The sequence below is a fragment of the Sturnira hondurensis genome, unplaced genomic scaffold, assembly GCF_014824575.4.
Source record: "Sturnira hondurensis isolate 20B ecotype Veracruz unplaced genomic scaffold, ASM1482457v3 Scaffold0014854, whole genome shotgun sequence".
NCBI classification, from domain to species: Eukaryota; Metazoa; Chordata; class Mammalia; order Chiroptera; family Phyllostomidae; genus Sturnira; species Sturnira hondurensis.
Genome location: NW_028087485.1, coordinates 11,469,939 through 11,491,625, shown reverse-complemented (window position 1 = coordinate 11,491,625; position 21,687 = coordinate 11,469,939). Strand labels below are relative to the sequence as shown.

General features: G+C 35.7%; 1 protein-coding gene across 5 annotated transcripts in view; it reads left to right on the top strand.

Annotated features, from left to right (window-relative positions):
• Positions 1-21,687, top strand: part of BTRC (beta-transducin repeat containing E3 ubiquitin protein ligase) — a 187,246-nt gene that overhangs the window by 84,830 nt on the left and 80,729 nt on the right. For 2 of the 5 annotated variants that reach the window (XM_037064109.1, XM_037064107.1), the window contains one exon: positions 14,419-14,496. The exons of 2 other annotated variants lie outside the window; for them this stretch is intronic. In XM_037064109.1, coding sequence (XP_036920004.1) covers positions 14,419-14,496 — 78 coding nt within the window. Of the gene's footprint in view, positions 1-2,547; positions 2,682-14,418; positions 14,497-21,687 lie in introns of those variants that run through there. One more of the 5 variants, XM_037064112.1, reaches the window with a different exon arrangement.

Here is a 21,687-nt window from a genome sequence, read left to right as displayed (position 1 = left end):
CTTAGCAAAATGGCAGATTTAAGGTATATAACCATTCTCTAACATTCTAATAGTGTAAGACCATAGTTAAGAGAAAAATTTTTGTTGGAATAACACAAACATATCCTTTAAGTAGGAACCGTTTTCATTGTTACAGAAAAACAAACCTATAAGGTTGTCTCTCCTGGGGCAGTAAAATTAACCATCTTTCCAAATAAATTTGTTCAACTACTCCTGGTAGAAATCAAAGTTAATCTGTTTTGGTTTTATTTTCATTTTGTTGTTTGGTAATATTAACAAATGAAAAGCTGAAGACATTAATTGGTATGGTTAGCCTTTGACCCTTCAGAAGTAGAAACCTTCTCACTTAAATTTTAAATCCTTTAGGCCAATTCCACCTTGGTGTTTAGCTACTTAGAGACCCGTGATAATGCCGACTGTGTGAATTATGTTAGCTGTTTTCTATTTAAAAACACATTTTCCTTCATTGTACTTTTAAAAACATTTTGTAGTGGCAATGAAAAGAAAGCGAGAAACCAGAATTTATAGTAAAAGCAAAAGTTATAGCTTAAATTCAAGTATCTTGAATAAGGGATATAGTTAGTGTTGTTGGAATTTTAAGAAGAAAGCAAGGAGTATGACACAAAATGTGTCATTTGATTTTTTTATTGGTAAGTTGTTATTCTTTAAGGCATACCCTTTAATACCTATGTTAGATCATGTTTTTTACAATTAGGGACCAAAAGTCTATGAGTCAGTGAGACTCATTTATAAATTTATGCGACAGAACTTATAAATTTAAAGACCTGAAAATTCATTAATGTCATATAATTAGTGGGAAAATCCATAGGATAATAATTCCTCAGATTATTTTTTTACTTTGTTGAAATGATTTTAAAATTTTTTAAAAAAATTTTTAATTACAATTGACATACAATATTATGTTAGTTTCAGGTATAGAGCATAAATAAATAATAAGAAGAAAGAAGGGAGTGATTAAATAAGGGACCATTTACAATAGAAATATATACCTAAACATAAATCTTAACTTAGTACAATCTAGTTTTCAGAAATTTACTTATTTATCTGGTATAACTTTATTTTCATTCCAAAATGGGTTGACATGTGGGGATATTACAGTTTAAATAGGTAGACATTTGGGGACGCTATAGTTTATCAGTTTATAAGAACCTTAAGTTTCTTTCACAATATTGTTGAATTGTAATAAAATGGGAACACCAAAGCAGGGAAGATATCCAAGGTGATGAAAATCATTTAGCAGAAAAATAATCAGGAACAAGGGTAACAGAAATAACTATTCTGCAGAGAGAAAGGATTTGGGCATTATGTCCTAAGGGTTCTGTAGTTCTTGATTTTGAAAAATCAAGAAGATCTACAGAATGCAGATGTGTTTGAGTTACAAAAATAACCAGATGTCCTTATTAGAAGAAGCAAATGTTTGCCTCTTAATTTACACAAAACTATATGCAGAGGATCTCTGGATGAAATACTGTGTAAATATGGCAGCAAAGAAAATTGTGGTATGAAAGGATTTGTCCTAAATACCTAACCATAGAGGTTTTATCTTGAAAAGGAAAAAAAATCTTTGTGATTTATGTAGATTTAAAAGTAAGAAAAATATGTATATTTAAAGGTTCACATGATGGGTGAGCTTTTTAAAAAACTTATTATTATGTATGTCTTTCTATTCCAGTTCCCCTTGATGAATTTTTATTCATTTTACTGAGCTTGTTTAACTACTTTGTGTGCTGTCACGGCATTTTAAACAGTTAAAACATACGCATGAAACTTATTTTCTTCTGAACCAACGATAGTCATCTTAGTTCTGTCAAGAAAAACGACCTACAGTAGTAAATAAAAGGCCCCTTTGCAAGCCATTTGGGGTTTTAAGAATATTAAGCTATTTTTTGTAAATAGGTGTGGTGACGGCATTGGGATGTTAAACAGAATAAAATGTTTTTTAAAAAAAAAACTACTTGAAAGGACAGGGTATGAAGTATTTTTGTTTGTTTTTAAATTAAGCCTTTAGAGTAAAAAAAAAAACTTTCGAGTTTAAATGGACTATTACTTTTGATATGGAGCATATTAACATAATTACAAACTCTTTTGTATACTTACAGTTATTGCTAAGTTGATGTTCAAACCTTTGATTAAGAAGTCACAAAGCTGAATGTGTTCATACTGCTGTATAATCTCTCCTATTCACAAAACAGAGATAACTGTTTTTACCTTTTTCTGTCCCCATATTTATTGGTAGAAATTTGTCCTCCTATAGCTATACTTTTAATGGGGAAATGTTAAATGCTATATTATGATATAGTCTATAACTTGAAAGTTAACAAAAGCAGTGCTGTTCCTTCATGCCCTTGCCTTGTCACTCTGGTGCAGCTCGTCTCTTCCATCCCTATCAGAGCATCTCAGTGCTTAGTTGAGCTTGTTTATCTTAAAAGAGCAGGAGGCAGGCTTTTAGGGAGTCCGCTACATGTTCCAGTATAACAGGCACCAATGCTGTTTGACTTGGAAAACATTTGATCTCTTACATTAACAGCCCATGTCACTGTAATAGGGACTACAGCTGGGCTGTTGTTCAGTTTTCTATTATTTTAGCTTTGAAATAACTGTTAGTGCTGCTCCAAAATCTTCGTGTTTAAAATTGTATACTGGCTGTCCCCCCAGGACTCGTAAGTAAACAAGGTGATGTGTGTGTCCAGAGGGAGCATATTTTGTTAGCATTGTTTTAAATAAGTACCTTGCCTATCTAAAGATGGTTTTTGTCAGATCCTTGAGAGTGTGCTGCATGAATTTGCTTGTGTAAATTTGCAGATACAGCAATATTGTAAAGCAGATTTTTGTTTGTTACAGATGTATATGGTCAGTAACTATTAAGTATGAACTTTCATATTTTTTCTTGAATAGGAAAGCATTTAGTTTTTTCATGAAGCTTACCTTCAAATGTCCTGCACAATTTCCATAAGTATAGCAGTTTGTACAGCCGTTGAAAATGGCAAGCAAGAATTTAAGGGGTATGTTTGTTAGACTTAAGTATTACTTAGCTTTATTTTTAAATATTCAGTTATTGGTAATTTCAGTGCCAGGAATAGTTTGACAGTTGGAATCAGGTAGCAGTATTTAAAGGCCAGAAAATACAATTTGTAAAATCAGGTTGTTGTTTTCTTCCTTTTCAAGAGTACTTCTTATTTTAATAATGATAGAATGGCAGTTTATTATAGTAGTGGCAGAATGGCAGCAGACAGTTTTACTCCTTCCTTCCTGCTTCCTCTATTTTTTTTCAAGAACCTAGTTTGTTTTCCTGTTCTAATTCTTTTCTGATGTGAGACAACACTACGAGGCCACCTAGCACTTTCTTTGAATTTAACCTAAAATACATCAGCCAGCACAAACATAAGTGGTTGAAAGGCAGCCATCTATCTGGGGAGTTCTTCTAAATACTGAATGTGCCATGTGCTCTGACATGACATATCTGTAATATCTCTGAATACAGAGCACTTTCTGCATTAGCTGTAGGTGTTAAAGCAGTAGTGTGTTTTAAGAATGTATGCTGTGCAAATTCTGGCTTGTGAGGTAATGACAAGTGTTTGCCTGAATAGACAATATATTTCCCCCCCTGAGGTCCCCACACACCTAGTTTCCCTCAAGCTCATCATCTCTGTCAGGTTAATCAATAGGCACCGTATGGCAGAGGGTCAGTAATCAGTGTCATCGTGCCTTTAAATCGTGTTGAAAATTTGCTTAAAGCCTGGGCCAATTAACATCGAGATGATGAATGGATGGGAAGATGGGAAGAGCCTGACGCTTAGGGGCTTTGTGAGGAGGAGATGCTCAGCTGTTGAGCAGCAGACACCAGCGAATAAAACCAGCCATTCATGTGAGCTCAGTCCACCCACTCTTAATGATAATGTCAATCTAGCAAAATATATACACATTGGAGTTGTCAGGAGTTCATAAATCAAAGGAGTTTGTCAAAGGCATTCAGATTAACGAGGCAGCAGCAATAACAAGTCAAATTTGCATAGAGAATTGCTTGAATCTCAGTAAATTATGATCCTGTTTTTCATTTGATTATTTGCTAATGTCTCAAGAGGGAGAATGATTATATTAGCATGCAGAACCTACTCCAGAAGTAGAAATCTGAGGTATAGAAGACCAGCACACTATGACAATTAATCAGTTTCTGCATACTAGCATAAATGCACAAGGCCCAGAAATGAACTTCTTTTTTATTATTATTTCTCCTTGCTACTGATCCAAATGGTTCAGCTTGACAGAGACTTTATATTGCTTTAACAGTGTTCTGAATTGTGCCTGCAGGCAAGACATAGTTATGCAGCTATAACCAACCTATCCATCTGCCAACCAGATTGGAATTCTCCTATCCAAGGCTTCCATTAACCCCCACTGACAGCTCCAAACAGGATTAAGAATTTGGAAGCATAAAAAATAGTTGTTCTTTGCAAATGTACACAATCCCTTTGCACTTGAGAAAGGCTGCATCTGTAGTATTTTATAATTAGTGTCGGACAGCATATATAGTGGAGTGGGGTAGGGGGGAAGCCACTCGGCTTTTTTTTTTTTTTTTTTTACATCTGTCATAGGGAGTAAGGCAGCATTAATGGAAGTCTTGTGTGTTTGGTTGTCCCTGAGAGTGCTGTCTATTATTATATCTGGTTCAGTTGGTGTATTACTAGAAAATATCACTTCCTGAAAGCTTTAATTGGTGGATCTTGTTGAAGTTTAGCAGTATGGGGAAGCTCTGAAATTGTGGTTTAGTGAATATGTCAAATGATAAACCTGCCAGAGAACAGTGTTCATGAAAACATGCCCCAAAACATTATCTTTCCAGGTCCTTTCTAAAACTCATTCTTGAGTAGGATTCTTCAGTCAGCTTCTGAACTTAAGTGACCTAAATTTATTTTCCCTATTGTATCCTAGAAGGATTAATTAAAATTTCTTTGAATATATATATATACACACACAGTGTTTATGTCACCTTTCATTGAAGAGTTTGAATGATTTTTATGTAGCTAAATTACCTTTTAACCTTGTAGAAGAATAGTTTCTACTTTTGAAAAGTGTAAGTCATATATTTAGAGACTATAATTAGCTCCAAATCATATAATAAGTTAATGGGAAAATATTAATCCAATTACTAATTTACCAGTCAAGCCTGCTATGTGGTGTTTACAAGTAGCTACTAGAAACTGCTCTCAAGATTTTATTCTTCATGTGGGTTGTCGTTCTACATGATAATGAACAAATGATTCCATTTTAAAAATGTGTTTAAAATCAGAGTTATAATTCACTACAATTTACCAACTTTGCTAAAATGATATAATTTTCCTGGTTACATAGTTCTTTGAATTCTCCCAATGAAGAATGTGGCATAGCTGGAGAATGTTACTCCTGCTTTGGGAGCTGGTTATTCTGTTTGTTCCTTCAAAGAGGCTCAGGCGTTGTTGCACCATCCAACCTTGAGCAAGCTGCTTACTCGAAGATTATTATAAGTCATTATGAGTGACTTGACTTTTCATCACTGTGTAAATTAGTTTAGATTTTCATTTGATTATATAATCAACTCTTAATTATCCCTGTCATCAGGAGTGTGTGTTGGAATAGATAACTGAACACAGTAAATAAGCCACTTACTAGGTCATGGAGAATATTTCCTCAGTCATGAAACTTCTGTTTACTACTTTGAAAGTCTCTCTAACTTCTTGTTTTTGACACTAGAAACCTCTGAAAAAGTTAGGAATGTGTTGCTTATCCACAGAAGAACTTTTCCTCTTTAATCGAGTGTCTGCAGACTTATTCTGTAAAAGACCCGGTAATAAACACTGGAGGCTTTGTGGGCCACAGGATCTCTGTCATGGCTACTCTCTTGTGCCATTGGAATGTGAAAGCAGCCACAGACAAAAGGCAAATGAATGGGTGAATGGAGCTGCTAAGTTTCAACAAAACTTTATTTACAAAAAAACCCCAAACCTTTATTTAAAGCAGAAGCTTGATAATTCATGCCAAAGGACCATACTGCATTGTAAGTGGTGGGAAGGGAGGACTGCTGTTGGGCTCTCACTTTGAAGTTTCTCAGCTATGAACATCATTTTTAAAGCTAACTGAACAGCATGGGTTTCAGCTTTTTTTTTTTAATCAAGCCCTTATTATCTAATGTGTTGGGGGGTAGAGGGAGCCACAAAGACTTTGCCCAATAAGCTTCCAAATATTGGGTAGTTGAGCATAACATACAAATATTTATCTAAGTGTAGACCAAAACAAAATTGTTAAGGAATTTCCAGTAGAGTAAAATGGAGTCATATGGTTCCTTGGAGATGACCGTTGAAATTCATCTTAAGAATGAGTAGGACAGGTCTGGCTGGTGTGACTCAGTTGGATGAGCGCCGGCCTGCAAACCAGAGGGTCAGGGCACATGCCTGGGTTGCAGGCCAGGTCCTCATTTGGGGACCTGGCAGAAGCAACCAGTTCATGTTTGTTTCCCTGTCCCTCTCCCTTTCTCGCCGCCCCCCCCCGAAAATAAATAAATAAAACCTAAAAAAAAAAGAAGTAGGACTTAAATAGATTCAATAACTTTCTTGTATTTATAATTGCACAGTGAACTAGACTAGAATTAAGGGTTTTCCCAGCTTGAAAGTTTCAAGATCATATCACATTTCACTGAGACGATGAAGAAACTTGCTTCACTAGGGCAGAAAATGTATGCGGGAAGTAATAAAGTGACGCAGCAGAAAATTCTGAAGGTCTGGAAAACCAGGCCCAGGACTCGGATTTAGCTTCATAGAGACCAAGAACCACTCAGAGTTTCTGAGGGAAAAAAGACCATCAGGACAATAGCGGTGTTTAAGAAAGATTAACCTGGTAAATAGTATTTAATCCAACAAACATTTTAAAACTCACATTATATTCTCAAGCTTTTTATGCTGAGATACTGGGAAATGAAGATGAAAGAGAAGCTGATCCTGCCCTGAAGGACCTTACAGTATAGGATAGGGGGCGAGAAGCTCATTCATAAAGAGATATAACATAGAAAGAATAAGTGCCAAAATAGAAATAAAATGCTAATTCAGAGTAATTAATTTCACCTGGGCCTGAGTAGAATGGAGGGGTGGGGCGGGAGATAAGCATGGGCTTCTCAGAGTCTGTAGACTTTTGAATCAGGGTGTAGATAAAGAGATTAGGAAAGAGGGAATAGAATTAGCAAAAGCACAGAGATGCTTTATTTTGGAGAAGGATAAATAACGTTATATAAATAGTGCAAGAGACTTTGATGGAAATTTAAGTTGGCCAGATTGTGTATGCTATCCTAAGTTTGGTCTTATCTTGTAGGTGACAGAGAGCTATAAAAGGTTTTTGGGCAGGGGTGTAGTGTCTTTTCAGAACAGTGATTTGGACAATATTGTGTAGAATGGATCAGATATAGGTGTAGGCGAGGATATCAGAAGGCTGTCCGAGTGTAAATAGCACTTGGTAAGAGCGGCTGGTGGTCTGGGCTAGAGTAGGAGCAGTGGAAATGCAAACCTGTTAAAATAGATGGTTTAGAGGAAAAACTGAAGACTTGAATTGGCTAGATACATTCAAAGAAAAAAGGGGGGAAAGTGAAGTAGAAGTTGACTGAGGGATGGAAAGTAAAGTTTGAAGGGTAAGAGCTGGCCTAGAATAGGTGAGAATGATAAAAGGGTGTTTTAAAATTGGGTATGTTGATTTTGAGACAGTTTAAGTCTATCATCTAAATACTTTTTTGGTGTGATTCCTTTTTATTTACCCCCAGGTTACTTCTAGAAATATTGTATCCAAAATATACCCCTGAGATCTAATGTATAAGCTTTAGCAATATTTCATTTTATTGACTTTTTCCTACCCAAAGCTGTATCACAGTGTTTGCAGGAGTTACAACCTAAATGCTTTTAGTTTGAAGTTAAATTCGAAGTTGTCAGTGAGGCTTTTATTCTGCCCCTTTTAAATCTAAGCTGGTAAGTACTGGGCTAAGAGATAAATATTTAAATTAATATTAAAGACAACAAGTTCTATAGTATCTTTTTTTAGAAGTATTTTAATATAATGCTACTATTTATACAATATTGCTTCTCCAGGACTATACATTCTGCAAGTAATTTACTATAATGAAACTTTCCATCTGAATGTTGTAAATGAGTTGTGAGAAGTTAGGTTTTTCTAGTTGGCCCAGGGTTAAGTGGTAGAGTATAACTTTTACTTATATTTGATGGAATTTTCCCTTCAAAATTTATTTTTCATTTATCTGACCCTTAGTTTTCTATTTATTTTTTGAAAGTTTTTATTGATTTACTTTCAGAGAGAGGAGAAGGGGTGAGAGAGGGAGAGAAACATGCAAGAGATACATCGGTTAGTTGCCTCTCACATGCCCCCAATGGGGACCTGGCCTGCAACCCAGGCATGTCCCCCAACTGGGAATTAAACCAGCGACCTTTTGATTTGCAGGCTGGTGCTCGAGCCGCTGAGCCACGCCAGCCAGGGCTATTTTTCTGTTCCTAAACATATTTTCTTCTAGGTTTCATCTATTTTGTTAATTTTTATTTTGATATAATTTCAGATTTACAGAAAAGTTAAAAGAATAGTACAAAGAATCCCCTTATACTTTTCACACAGATTCTCCATATGTTAACATGTTACCACATTGGTTTTATCTCTTATTTATACATGTACATGTGTATACACTCACATCTACTTACTATTTTTCTGAACCATTTTAAAGTTACAGACATAATATCCCTTTATCCATAAATGTTTCATTGTATGTTTCCTAAAAACAAGGACATTTTAAATAATCACAGTGCAAATGATCAAAATTAGGAAATTGAATGTGTAAACTGTGGTACATTCATACAGTAACTAGTTGGCAATGAAAAGAACTACTGATATATGCAACAACACAAATTAATCTCAACTATGTTATACTAAGTGAAAAAAGACAGCCTTGAAAAATTACATACTATATGGTTACATTTTATGACATTTTGTAAAAAAAAAATGAGACAAAAATAAATGATTTGGGGGAAAAGGACTGACTATAAAGGGACAGCGCTAGAGAATTTGAGGAGTGAAAGAACTGCTTCCCATATTCATTGTGGCAGAAGTTAGTTACACTATGCTTTTGTCAAAACTCATAGAACTATACACTGAAAAAACTGAATTTTTCTGTATATAAATTTTAAAAGTGGGGAAACAATCAGGAAATTAACATTGATAAACTGTTATTTGCTCATCTAAAGACCTTATTTAAAATTTTGCAGTCCAGTGATGTCCTTCATAGTACCATGATGTCCTAATACCTGCTCAATACCCATCAAAATAAAATAAAATAGAGGGTCAGGAGGAAGAAAATTGTGGATATAGGCTAGAAGTAGTACTACTCATTCTGGTAGGTCAGATCACTATTTTCACTGTCTACTTCAGTAGAGAGGAGTTTACCATCAACTGTTTCAGCTCCCCTAAGTAATCTCCGATCACAAGTTGAAAACAGTTGTCATGTCTCTTTAGTTTCCTTTAACTTGAAACAGTTCCTTAATCTTCCTTTGTATTTCATGACATTGACATTCTTGTTAAGTACAGACTTTATAGGATGTCCCACAATTTGTTTAGTCTGATGTTTTCTCATGATCAGATCGAGGTTATATGTTTCTGGCAAGGTTATCTCACGAGTAATAATGTGTTCTCCTTAGTGTATTATATCAAGAAGTACATAATGTTAAGATGGTGTCTGCCAGATCTCTCTAATGTGAGGTTACTTTTTTCCTTTTATAATTATTAAGTATCTTATGGAGAAATATTTTGGCATTATGTAACTATAGTGTTGTTTTGGCTTTCTCATGCTAATTTGTGTGATGAGTCTTCCTTGCATTAATTAGTTACCCTTAAGTAGAACTTATTGGACATAATTTAGCTTGATGACCCTGGGCAGTTGTGAACATTGCTTGTTAGGATGCATCATAGTTTTATACAAGGAATAACTGTGCTGCTGAGCTCTCCTGGGGCGATGTTGGAGAGTGACAGGCTTTGGGGACCAGAGGTGACCACTCTGGTCTGCGTGGCCATTTCACGTATACCTCCACCCTCAAGATTGTAGAGCTATTCATCTCTTACTTGCTGGCTTTCTCACTCTCCTCTATTGGGAGGGCACCTTACTCCTTGCTCCTTACTTCATGACTGTTTAATGTCACTACCTCTATTTTATATAACAGCAGAGTTGAATTTTTTGGTCTTGATTTGCTTTCTCATGGTGGATGGTCCAGTGTTAAAATAGTGGGTCAATCTATCCAAAGAAGAACTAGCTGTAACAATGTTTATTTTTCTCTTTTTCCTGTTTGAGTTACACTTTTTAACAACACAATATATGTAATGTTTTATACATATGTATAAAGGTATGCGTGTGTGTATATATATATCTATATCTATATCTATATCTATATCTATCTATCTATCTATCTATCTATCTATCTATCTATCTATACACGAACACTTTTGCCCTGGCAGGAAAGGAACGCCTCTGCAGCTCAGCTCTGTGTCCTGCTCTCAGACAGTAATTATCCTTTAAGCTCCCTTCACCTTCTTGTACCTTAGAGGTTCTCATAATACCCACTCAGTAGTTCCCCATTGAAATCAGATAATATAGAGGGTCAGGAGGAAGAAAACTGTGTTTAGGAACAGAAAACTGAGCTAGATAGTTATTGTTCATCCTGTTAGGGTTCATATCACTACTTTGTACTGTGTAACTTAGTGTAGAGAGTTTACCATCAATTTGGTTTTATCCCAAGCACCTGTAGGTAAAAATGGGATTTATAATATCTTTAGTATAACAGACTTCCACCAAAAAGTAATTAGGCTTTCAAGTTTATTATAATGACATTTTAACAAAACATAGTTAATTTTGAAATATAGGACCTTACATTGAATTAAACAGGTTTTGATTATCTGAAAAGGTATTTTATTTAAAGAAAGGTGGAACTTCATGGTTTGGGGAATAGTTACTTCCAAATAATAAGTTTATAATTGGATACTGGCTTAATTGAATGCAGTTAAAATTGAATACTGGCTTAGTTGAATAGAGTTATAATTGAATACTGGCTTAAGTTTTTATTATATAAGACATTTAATTTTAGTATTTAAAACAGTGATCTATACTTTAAAAAAAAAAAACAAGAAAGTTAAATACAGGCATCCCTTGGAGATATTGCAGGTTCAGTTCCAAGCCGCCACAATAGAGTGAGCACAGGCATACCTCAAACATATTGCATACTTGGTTCCAGGACACCAGAATAGTGAGTATCACAGTCAGCGACTATGGTCTTTTCTGCTGGTGGAAGGTCTTGCCTTCAGTTTGTAATAAGACTAGGTAGGTATGCTTTTATACAAATTGAACTTTGCTCTCCTTTGATTCTCTTGTGGCATATATTGCTAGTTTCCTTATTTGTAATGTTTTATTGTTGTTAACTATGTTTCTTCCTCATTTCTTTGTAGATAGTCTACATTCCCTTTTTTAAAAAATGGGGAGAGAAGCAGTTAGAGCTCTTAAGTTATTGAGTCTCTCTGTCCCTTGCTTGTACCATAGCGTGTTTTTCTTCTTTGTCTTAATTTTAGAGACCTTTACCTTAGAGATGGTCACCAATGTAAAGATACTAAGTTAAACTTCACAAGAGATTTCTGTCCAAAAGGAACACCTTAGTTCCAACAGTGTGCAAAGGAACAGTGCTGGCCTGTCAGGCTAACTGAAGGTAATGCACGAAGCACACACAGACGTCAGCCACAGAGGTGCAGGAGCCTTTAAATGGCATTATGTATGGATGCCATTTATCCCTTAATATCTTTAAAAATCTAATATTTAATACAAATCAAAAAGTATACCTAATATCTAAGTTTAAAATACAGCTGTGATCCTATACTGTACTAATGATATCATACTTGTATGAAAATTTTCAGGTAAACTCATGTAGGAAAGAATTTCTTGATCTAAAAATAAAGTAACTCCCCACTCAGCATGTGATGAATATGTGTAATACAATGAATATATCAGCTGTAAATTTTAAAATATTAACATTACATATGTAGTTATAGAAAATAGAACCCAAATAACATGTATTTGTTTGGATTTCCTGTTTTTACCTTGCATAAAATGATTTACATGTGTTGATTGCCAGATTTTTAAAATTATTTTTTAGTGTTAGAATACACATAACATACAATTTACCATCTAACTACTTTTAAGTGTTTAGTTCAGTGGTGTTAAATCCATTCATTCACCCCCATTCATCTCCATTACTCTTTTTGTCTTGTAAAATTGAAGTTCTCTACTCATTAAATAACTCCCCCCTCACCCCTTCTCCCAGTCCCTGATTTTGAGTATTCTAAGTATCTCATATAAGTCTAATCATACAATGTTTGTCTTTTTGAGATTGACTTATTTCACTTAGCATAATGTCCTCAAGTTTCATCCATGTGTCAGAATCTCTTTCCTTTTTAAGGATGAATGCTATTCCATCGTGCGTATAGACCACATTTTGCTTATTCCTTTGTCCATCAATGGATAGTTGGATCACTTCCATGTTTTAGCTGTTGCGATCATGCTGATAGGAACATGGATGTACAAACATCTCTTCAAGACTCTGCTTTCAGTTCTTTGGGGCATACACCCAGAAGTAGAATGGTCGGGTCATGTGGTAATTCTACTTTGAATTTTTGGAGGCACCACCACACTGTTTCCCATAGCACTCACATTACAAGAAAAGTACCATCTTGTATTCCCACCAAAAGTGCACAAGAATTCCAATTTTTGAACATCCTTACCACTTGTTTTTATTTTTTTGATAGTAGCCTTCGTAATGCATGTGAGGTGATATTTCCTTGTAGTCTTGATTTGCATTTCCAAAATGTTCAGAGATGTTGAACATCTTTTCATCCGCTTTTTGACCATTTGTATTTCTTCTTTAAGGAAATGTCTGTTCAAGGCCTTTACTCATTTCCTAATTGGATTGTTTGTTTATTGTTGAGTTTCACAAATTCTCTGTGTATTCTATATTAATATATTCTTTATCAGATATATGATTTACAAATATTTTCTCTCATTCTGTGGGTGACTTTTTACTCTGTTGATATTTGGAATTCTAAACTTGCTTTCAAGTGGACTCCCCTGCTTCTTAAGTATTTAAAAATCCCATTGACATTTTAGGGTTTTCTAACTGCTGTTTGAGGTAATAGTGGCAAGAATGGGCTCTAATCTTAAACCACTGTTTAAATGTTGTTTTGAGCTAAGTGCTATGCTCTTTTTAATAAGAAAAGAAAATCAAATATGAGAAGGGGAGGAAGAGAAAGAACTACCTATTAGGAATCAGATTTTGAGAACTTGTACCAACCAAACATTTACTGTGTAGTTTAAAACTAATTATATATAGCCCTGGCCCATGTAACTCCGATGGAGTGTCATCCTGTCCAACCTTTGGGTGTCTCTGGGCCATACCAGAAGAAGAACAGTTGTCTTGGGGCACACGTTAAATACACAAACACTAATGAAAACTGATGAGCAAAAAAAAAAAGTTTTAAGTAAATTTATGATTTTGTGTTGGGCCGCATTCATAGCCATTCTGGGCCGCACATGGCCCACTGGCCCCAGATCGGACACTCCTGCAAGGCTTCAGTTGGATTCCTGTCAGGGCACATGCTTAGGTTGCTGTTTCAGGACGCATATGAGGGGCAACCAATCAGTGTTTCTCTCTCACTTCCATGTCCCTCTCCCTCCCATCTCTTCTCTCTAAAATTAGTAAGTATGTCCCCTGGTGAAGATTTTAAAAAAAGTAGTCGTGGTCACTGTGGCTCATTTGGTTGGAGGGTCCTCCCCTAACCAAAAGGTTGCAGGTTCAATTTTAGGTCAGGGCTCGTAACTAGGTTGTGGGTTTGATCACCAGGTGAGGTGTACGTGAGAGTCAGCCAACTGATGTGTCTCCCTCTCCCCCTTCCTCTTTCTCTAGAAGCAAAAAACATATTCTTGGGTGACGATTTAAAAATGATGGTGTAAGTTTTTATCAGCTAATTATAGACTGGAGCTTTCTTGTGCCCAGTGTCAGAACCTACATTTTCAAAAAGCAGTAAACTAGACTTCTAATGAATATGATTTGCTGGGCAGCACTTAAATATAGATAAAATACTTGCCACCTAGATCCCTACATACATTTATTTATATACATGGGCATATGTTTTCCTTTATATAAGTGTATGTCTATATGTATATAAATCTTCAAATGAATTAATGCATAAATATACATGGTATTCTAGCTTACTGAATTAGAAATGTAATTCAGTTTACTCCCAGAGAATAAGATTGAAGATAATGAGAAGTGAATTAAAGCTTACTTTCTTTCACAGAATTCCTCAGAGAGAGAAGACTGTAATAATGGCGAACCCCCTAGGAAGATAATACCAGAGAAGAATTCACTTAGACAGGTATGAAATTCAGTCTTACTTAAAAGGCTACCAACAACAAAACAAAAGATAGGAAACCCTTAATTTGTCATTCTTTAAGCGTTGGAACTTAAATTAATAATACTCTCTCTGGCCCTGACTGGTGTGCCTCAGTGGGTGGGCATGTGCCACAAACTGAAAGGTCGCAGGTTCGATTCCCTGTCAGGGCACATGCCTGGGTTGCAGGCTAGGTCCCCAGTTGGGGGTGTGTGAGAGGCAACTGATAGATGTTTCTCCTGCACATTGCTCTTTTCTCTCCCTCCTTTTCTCCCTCCCTTCCCCTCTCTCTAAAAATAAACAAAATCTTTTAAAAAATGAGTACTCTGAAATTGATATGGCTATAACCATCAGTTCCAGTCAGGTAACATTGTTTTCTCAGTCTTCAAAAATATGCCAGGTGCACAAGGAAAGGGCAGTCAGTTGCTATGAGTAGTGAAAACTAAGTCAAAGAATAAGCTTCTTGTTAGGAAAAATAACTTGAAATGCTTCTTAAAAGTGCAGATGTTAGAGTAGTTGACTTGAACCTTATATTTCTTTTAAGATTCTCCATGCGTTAAAAAGAATAATAATCAGAAAGGATCTGCCTATAGTGAGTTAGCTCCTTCTGAGTAGTATTTCTTTGCCTTTATTAGAAGTAAAGACCATTATTGATGACAACTTAAAGTATTTTAACTCACCACTGTCTCCACACTCTCCAAAGATAACACCTTTTAGTTAAAAGCTCAATTCCATAGTGCTTTCTTTTTAAAAATTAAAATGCTCAAAAAATATTTGGTCAAGAAAATTTGCTCTTACTACCTGTAGCAGCAGCAGCCTCTGACGTCTTCCGTTTCCCACTGTCACCAAGAACAAATTCTTACAGTGCTGTGATAGGATAGGTATAGCACCTGTTCTTTTTTTTTTTGACAAGTGGTGTTTTACTTTTTGTATTTTTTTCAGTTATTCCAGCTTTTCATTTTTAATATAAAATTGGATAAGATAAGCATCAGCAGTAAAGAATAATTCTAATTGTATTGATGGCATTATTCTAGAAAAGGGGGGATGTAATGTTTGTTGAGTACCCACCATGAACCTTATACGTATTCAGTTCAATCCTCACATTAGCCCTCTAAAGTTGCTAGGTACGATTTCCAGTTCGAAGATGAAGAAAATGGAGGCTTAGAGAGGGTAGATGGTTTGTTTAGCTAGTCAGGGATCTGAAACCCAGATCCCAGTGTTGCCAGCGTGTTGCTTGCTTCTGCCTTCCGACTCCAGTTTACATACAGTGTTTACTTGAAACTGTGACACTCATTTTTTATTTACTGTATGTTACACCATTATTTGGAAATAAATAACTGATCTGTAAATGTAAATAAATAGGACAACATTGAATATTGAGATTTGGAGGCGGAGACAACTGTCAGAAAACAATGACACAACAAAAAGTTTTGGCAACTTTATTTAAGCTAACAAACGAATTTTAACTCTACAAAGTTATAAATTAATTTTAATAGGCTTATCCAGATGGTCTATTTGGAAAATGGATAGGCTGATCTGTTGAAAATTAAACTAAATTTATCTCTCTCATACTTCAAACTGAAGCAAGAGAGAGAATCGTGCCTATTAAGTCCAGCACATACAGATGGACCAGCAGGTCACACATGGGACTAATCTGATTCATTTTAAAAATAAATGCATACATTATTGAATCATTTTCTACTTGCAAGATCTGCTGTGTGCAGTATTTGAAAGAAATTTAATGTGGTTTTTTTTTTCCCATCACTTTTTAGCAGGTTCACTTCACCCTCTCCACTTTAATTTAGCCATTTTTGTCCTTTTTTCCCTTCTGGTGCTCCAAAATGATTTTTCTGATTCTGTCAGTGTTGAGATCCAAGCTCTGGAGATTAATTAGGTCAGGAGGCTCTCTCCACCCCCTTTCTTTGTAAAGGGTTTTATCTCCATTCTCTTTGTGAAGAGCATGAACTCAATGTTCTTGGAAAGAGAAATGGCCTTTAGAAACAGGGAAGTAGGAGATCCTCCTGGGGCCTTCGGAGTCTTTTAGCTTCTGGGTGTTTTAACAGCCCCATGAATGCAGATTTGTAAATTTATTGCAGTGCCATCTGGTTTTTTGCTTGAACCAGATTACTGTTGGCTTGTGTCTGTCTATTGTGGTGGTCACTCCCTAGGAGCTCGTCCTCTCAATCGTAGGGAAGAGTGATGAATAACAGGGGTCAATAGAAGCGGGTCACAGGGCAGCTGTCCAGGACTGCCCTGAACTTGATTACCCCACTGCCGGTTTTTTAAATGTTGGACATAATATATAAGCTGTTTAAAATACTTCTTTTCTCTGTTGCATATGACAATAATGAAGTGCCATTTGCTTGTGCTGTCTTCTTCCCCCGCCCCCCACTTTAGAAAGTTAATGTAGGTAAAAAGAAGCCAAGGCTGCCTTTTTAAAAACCTGGTATTGATGTAAGTGGGATTTGCCACTTGGAGGCCAATACTTAACTTGAGATTCTCTTGTACATATTTATAATGTGATTTCAGGAACTCTTTTGCCATTGATTTTAAAATGCTTAGTTACATTCTGACAAGTTTAATGATATTTAAAAGTAATTTTATAGTTTATATATTTTATCCTAAAGTGTGCTTTTACCATTTTTGATACAATATGACTACTGTGTGTTAACTTGGACAGTTATTTAATTATTGGAGAGTATCATTACAATTCTTACAGACATTAAAAGGATAATGGGTATTATAAACCGCTTTAAACCAAAAATTTGGCAACTTAGATGAAACGGATAAATTCCTTGAAAAATATACAACACAAGGTGAAACAAAATTTGAATAGCCCCATGTCTATGAAAGAAATTGAATTAACTATCAAAAGGCCCATATGGCTTCACTGGTGATTCTGTCAAACATTTAAGGAATAAATAACAACGATCTTACACAAATTCTTTCAGAAAGTAGAGAAGAAAAGAACAGTTCCTGACTTGTGTTGTGAAGACATAACCATAACCAAAACCTGAAAAAGACATTAGCACAAAAAGAAAATGTGGAAGGAGAAAGTCGGGATACACTACTTCCTGCATCACCCGCTCATTTTGTATCTGTGCTTTTCCATTTCATTTCCAACATCAGAAGGCAGGAGAGTTGGGGTGGGGAGAGCAACGTATCCTTTTAATTTTCTAATCATCTTACAGATTAGTCTTTCAGAATAATCTTACATCTTGGCATTAAGTATGAACTTTTATTTAAAGGATGCACAAAGTAGCTACAATTTTTTCTTTCTACTTTTATTCCTAAAGTGTGAAGCCAGGGAAACCATAGCAGTTGTTTTTACAGCCTTTATTCATATCTGCAAACAAGAGCAAAGGCCTGGGAGGATACATGAAAGTACTCATTGCATTCTGAAAATGTAGCCTTACAACATGCAACTCCTTCTTTCCTTCATATTGGCGCTAATAGGATCTGTCAGCCCTGCCTTTCTCTGTAATTGAGTAAATTGTGACCTCTGTCTAATCCTTCCCCCACCCCCCATTCCTTTTGTGTATGTGTCTACTTACCATCCTGAGAACGTGGGCAGTGATAAATAAAGCATTGAGTAGAACTCTCTCAACGCTTTGAAACCAGCATGATGCCAGCCCTCTAGTTATATTTCTTTAAGTGTTTACGTTTTTCTGTATTCTTTCTCTTGTGTAGCTGGAACCCTGGGGATGCAAAGCCATGAGAGAGGCCAAGAAGCTAACAAAGTAGCTGTCTCCCTTGTTAGCTTGTTCCTTTATTCTTTAAAAACAAGATAAAAACCATCTGGCTCAGGGCATTACATTTTCCTCCCTCATGCACCTCTATAGATGGAGACTTCACCTGCAGTGAGGGTTTACATTGATTAGGGAGGGAGCAGTAATTCAAGCTTCCATCCTCTTCGAGGATACTTTGCAGTCTTTAAAGGTGCTGGCCCACTGAGTTAAACTGTCAAGGGACAATAAAAAAGTATCTTCATCCCAGGAGGTAACAGCTGCCAGGTTTTCAACACCTTGCACACTGTTGGAAAAATGTCACAATTGTCAGCTGAAAGAAAAATGACTCTGTTGTCATGTTCTGTTAATGACTGGGCCTTATAAAAGGAACTACGTAAGTCTTTAAAAGGAATAAGTAGCTGTTTTCTTTGCCCACTGTACCCATCGTCCCCAAATTCCTGTTTTTCTAAACATTACCTTGTAGGAGATCCACCAAAAAGCAAAGCAAAACAAAGACAAGAACAACAACAACAAAAAAGCAGCAGTGAAGAACTGAAAGTGAAAACATCCCAGGATAAGCATGAAAGTGATTGGCATAGCTCCCTTATACAGTTGGATGACTGGGAGGAAAAAAGTACATCACTGACACAGAAAATGACATTATAGTGTGTATTAACAAAACAACAGCAACAACAAAAAGTCATTCATAAGCCAGTGAGCTGAGAGAAAGCATACTGTATTTCTGCTCTTTGGAGGACAATTTGTTTTCAGGCAGCATCCAGATGGGTAAATACCATGACATTTCTTTTTTCAAGAGAGCCACTTCTTTCTTTCTTTAAAAACAAACTCACTGATTTACTTCCTTTAATAGCTCTGCAATGTTTGTATATGATTGCATTCCCTTCTTTTCGATTTGATTGATGGGGGAAAAGGTTTAATGAAGTCTCTGATATCAGGCAGGCAGGGTTTTTTCCTATTTGTTTTAGGTTAGTCATTTTAATTGTATTGAGTAATTAGAAGGTACACATAGCCAAGGGAGCTTTGTTCTGATAATTGCTCAAGAAAACCCATTCTCTATCTGCTGTTGCTTTTTGTTAAGACATTTCTCCCCCTAGTGGCAATAGTAAGCACTTTGACTTGGCAGTAGGCAAGGTGTAATTGCAATGTGACAAACTATACTTAAGGGACTATCTTGTAAATACTTTAGTTTGGGGGTTTGGCATTATTTCATTATATATGTATGCTTTTTTCCCCTACAAAACTTCCTACCCCCCCTTTTTATTCCTGAGGTGCTTTGGGCTTTGGATGGAAAAAAATAGCCTGAGATGTTTATTAAAAAAAAAAATCACAGTGCATCCTGGGTAATGTTTTGCAGCTTGACTTAATTTTATTCATCTGTTTTAATTACCTATTTATAAAAATGCTTTTGAATTTGTAGACATTATTTAATACTTTGGAAGACGTACCTCATTTGAAATAAATAAATAAATTGTATTTATTTTAAACAGTTCATGTAAAAGACCTTAAAGGTAATTAATGTAGGTCTCTTAAGTAAGACAAAAGTGATCTTTCCAAGACTGATGAAGTGATTTGTTTATTTAACTTCCCACTTCGGCTGAATCCTTCAGAGTCTAATAACTTTTTTTAACATGCTTTGGCAATTTGTGTCTAGCTACAAAAACCCTTCTTCAAAAAGCAGCAATTTAATAACCAGCTTTCTTAAAATTACTTTGAGGAAGGAAGACTATATAGGGGGTTGGTGTTTGGTTTTATTTTTATTCTAGTGTAATCATGCTTTGATAAATTGTGTAATCACTAACTTAGTAGAAAAAATACTATTGAACTCCTGGGTTGCAATGACCATAAAAAGTATATTTTCATATTGAGACTTGAGATATTGTGAATAAATTATAAAGGAAACAGCTTATATGCTGGTTGAAGTCCATATGGGCCCAATTCATTTTGTGTTCAGTGCTAAATCTGGATGTACCATTAAAAAAGGAAGAAGAAGGAAAAGAAAATGGGGTGAGGGGAGTAGCCTATTATGCCCAGTTGTTTGGGCCCTTAGAAAAATCTGCCCTAAGAGCAACATGGAATGAAATCAGATATAGCTTTGCATCTATTGAGTGAGATTCAGTAGATCTGTGTGACATTTTTAAAGCCCAGTTCCAGCTTTCCTAGATGTCGCTTTCTAGTTTGCTTTTTCTGTCCCATATTTGTGCTGGGGACTTGATTTAATGTTACCATATATCTGAAGGTCCCTGTCTTCCCCACTCCCCACTCCGCAATCACTGGCCATTTTCATTATACTATATCTTGTTTTGCTATAGGGCTGCTGAACAGATTTCTTAAGCAGCTTTTTGCAAGGTTAAAAGAATGCAGCCTGGTAACAAGTTTGTGTCATTTTAAATATATACCTTCTAGTAAATAAGGAGAAGTCTGGCAATCAATCCCTTTTAGTGTGTTATATGTTTCACCTGACAACTAAACCTTCTATTGATTAGCCATTACTTTGTTAGATAATCCTATGTCATTGAATCCATTGTAAAAAATTAAACTCTTTAAAATGTTTTACCCTAGCAGCAGTGTGAAAATTGAAAACTTGTTCAGAATTACAGCCTGCTTTCACAAAGGTAGTTTTCAGCAAGGCATCTTACTGGTTTACGCTTAGGTGCTTTATATGCAGTATAAAAACATTAAAGTACTCCAACGCAAAATTCTGCCTCTGGTTCAGCAGCGAAGCTACCTTTCAAATGTTGCATGGGGACAGAACTTATCTTGCTTGTGGCTATTATACTCACTAGTTTAATTATAGCCTGGAAGGAGTCTTATGCTAGTAAAATATTGAATTTTTTAGTTTTCTTACATTTAAGAATTTCGGTAAGTTTTAGTTTACTAATCTGTGTAACTTCCTTGGGAGATAAACAAGATCATATACCCATTTTATGGATGGAATGTCTCAGAAGTATAAAAGCCTATATAGCTTTATTCTGGAAACTTCTATAAGCCTAGAACAGGTTTCCTGAATCTATCTAGTGTTCTCCTAAGTGTGTTATATTCATTTATGAGGACAAAATGAAAAGTCCGTCCACTATGTAACCCCTGCTCAGATTAAGATATAGGAACTTTCATTTCCCAGGGAAGTTTCCTTGGTCTCCTGCCCAGATGGCCTCTGTACCCCCACTGGATCAAACATGAGCAGCTCACTGCCATGGATTAGTTTTGCCTTTCCTAGAATTTCATGTAATAAAACCATACATTTTGGGAGTCTAACATAATAAATATATATATAATTCATCTATGCCACTGTAAATATCAGTAGTTTATTCTCTTACTATAAATTTTATTGAGTAAATATTGGGTTGGTCAAAAGGTCCATTTAATTTTTTCTGTAAAATAAAGGCCACATTTTTTATTTTTACCAATAACTTTATTGATTTGGATATTT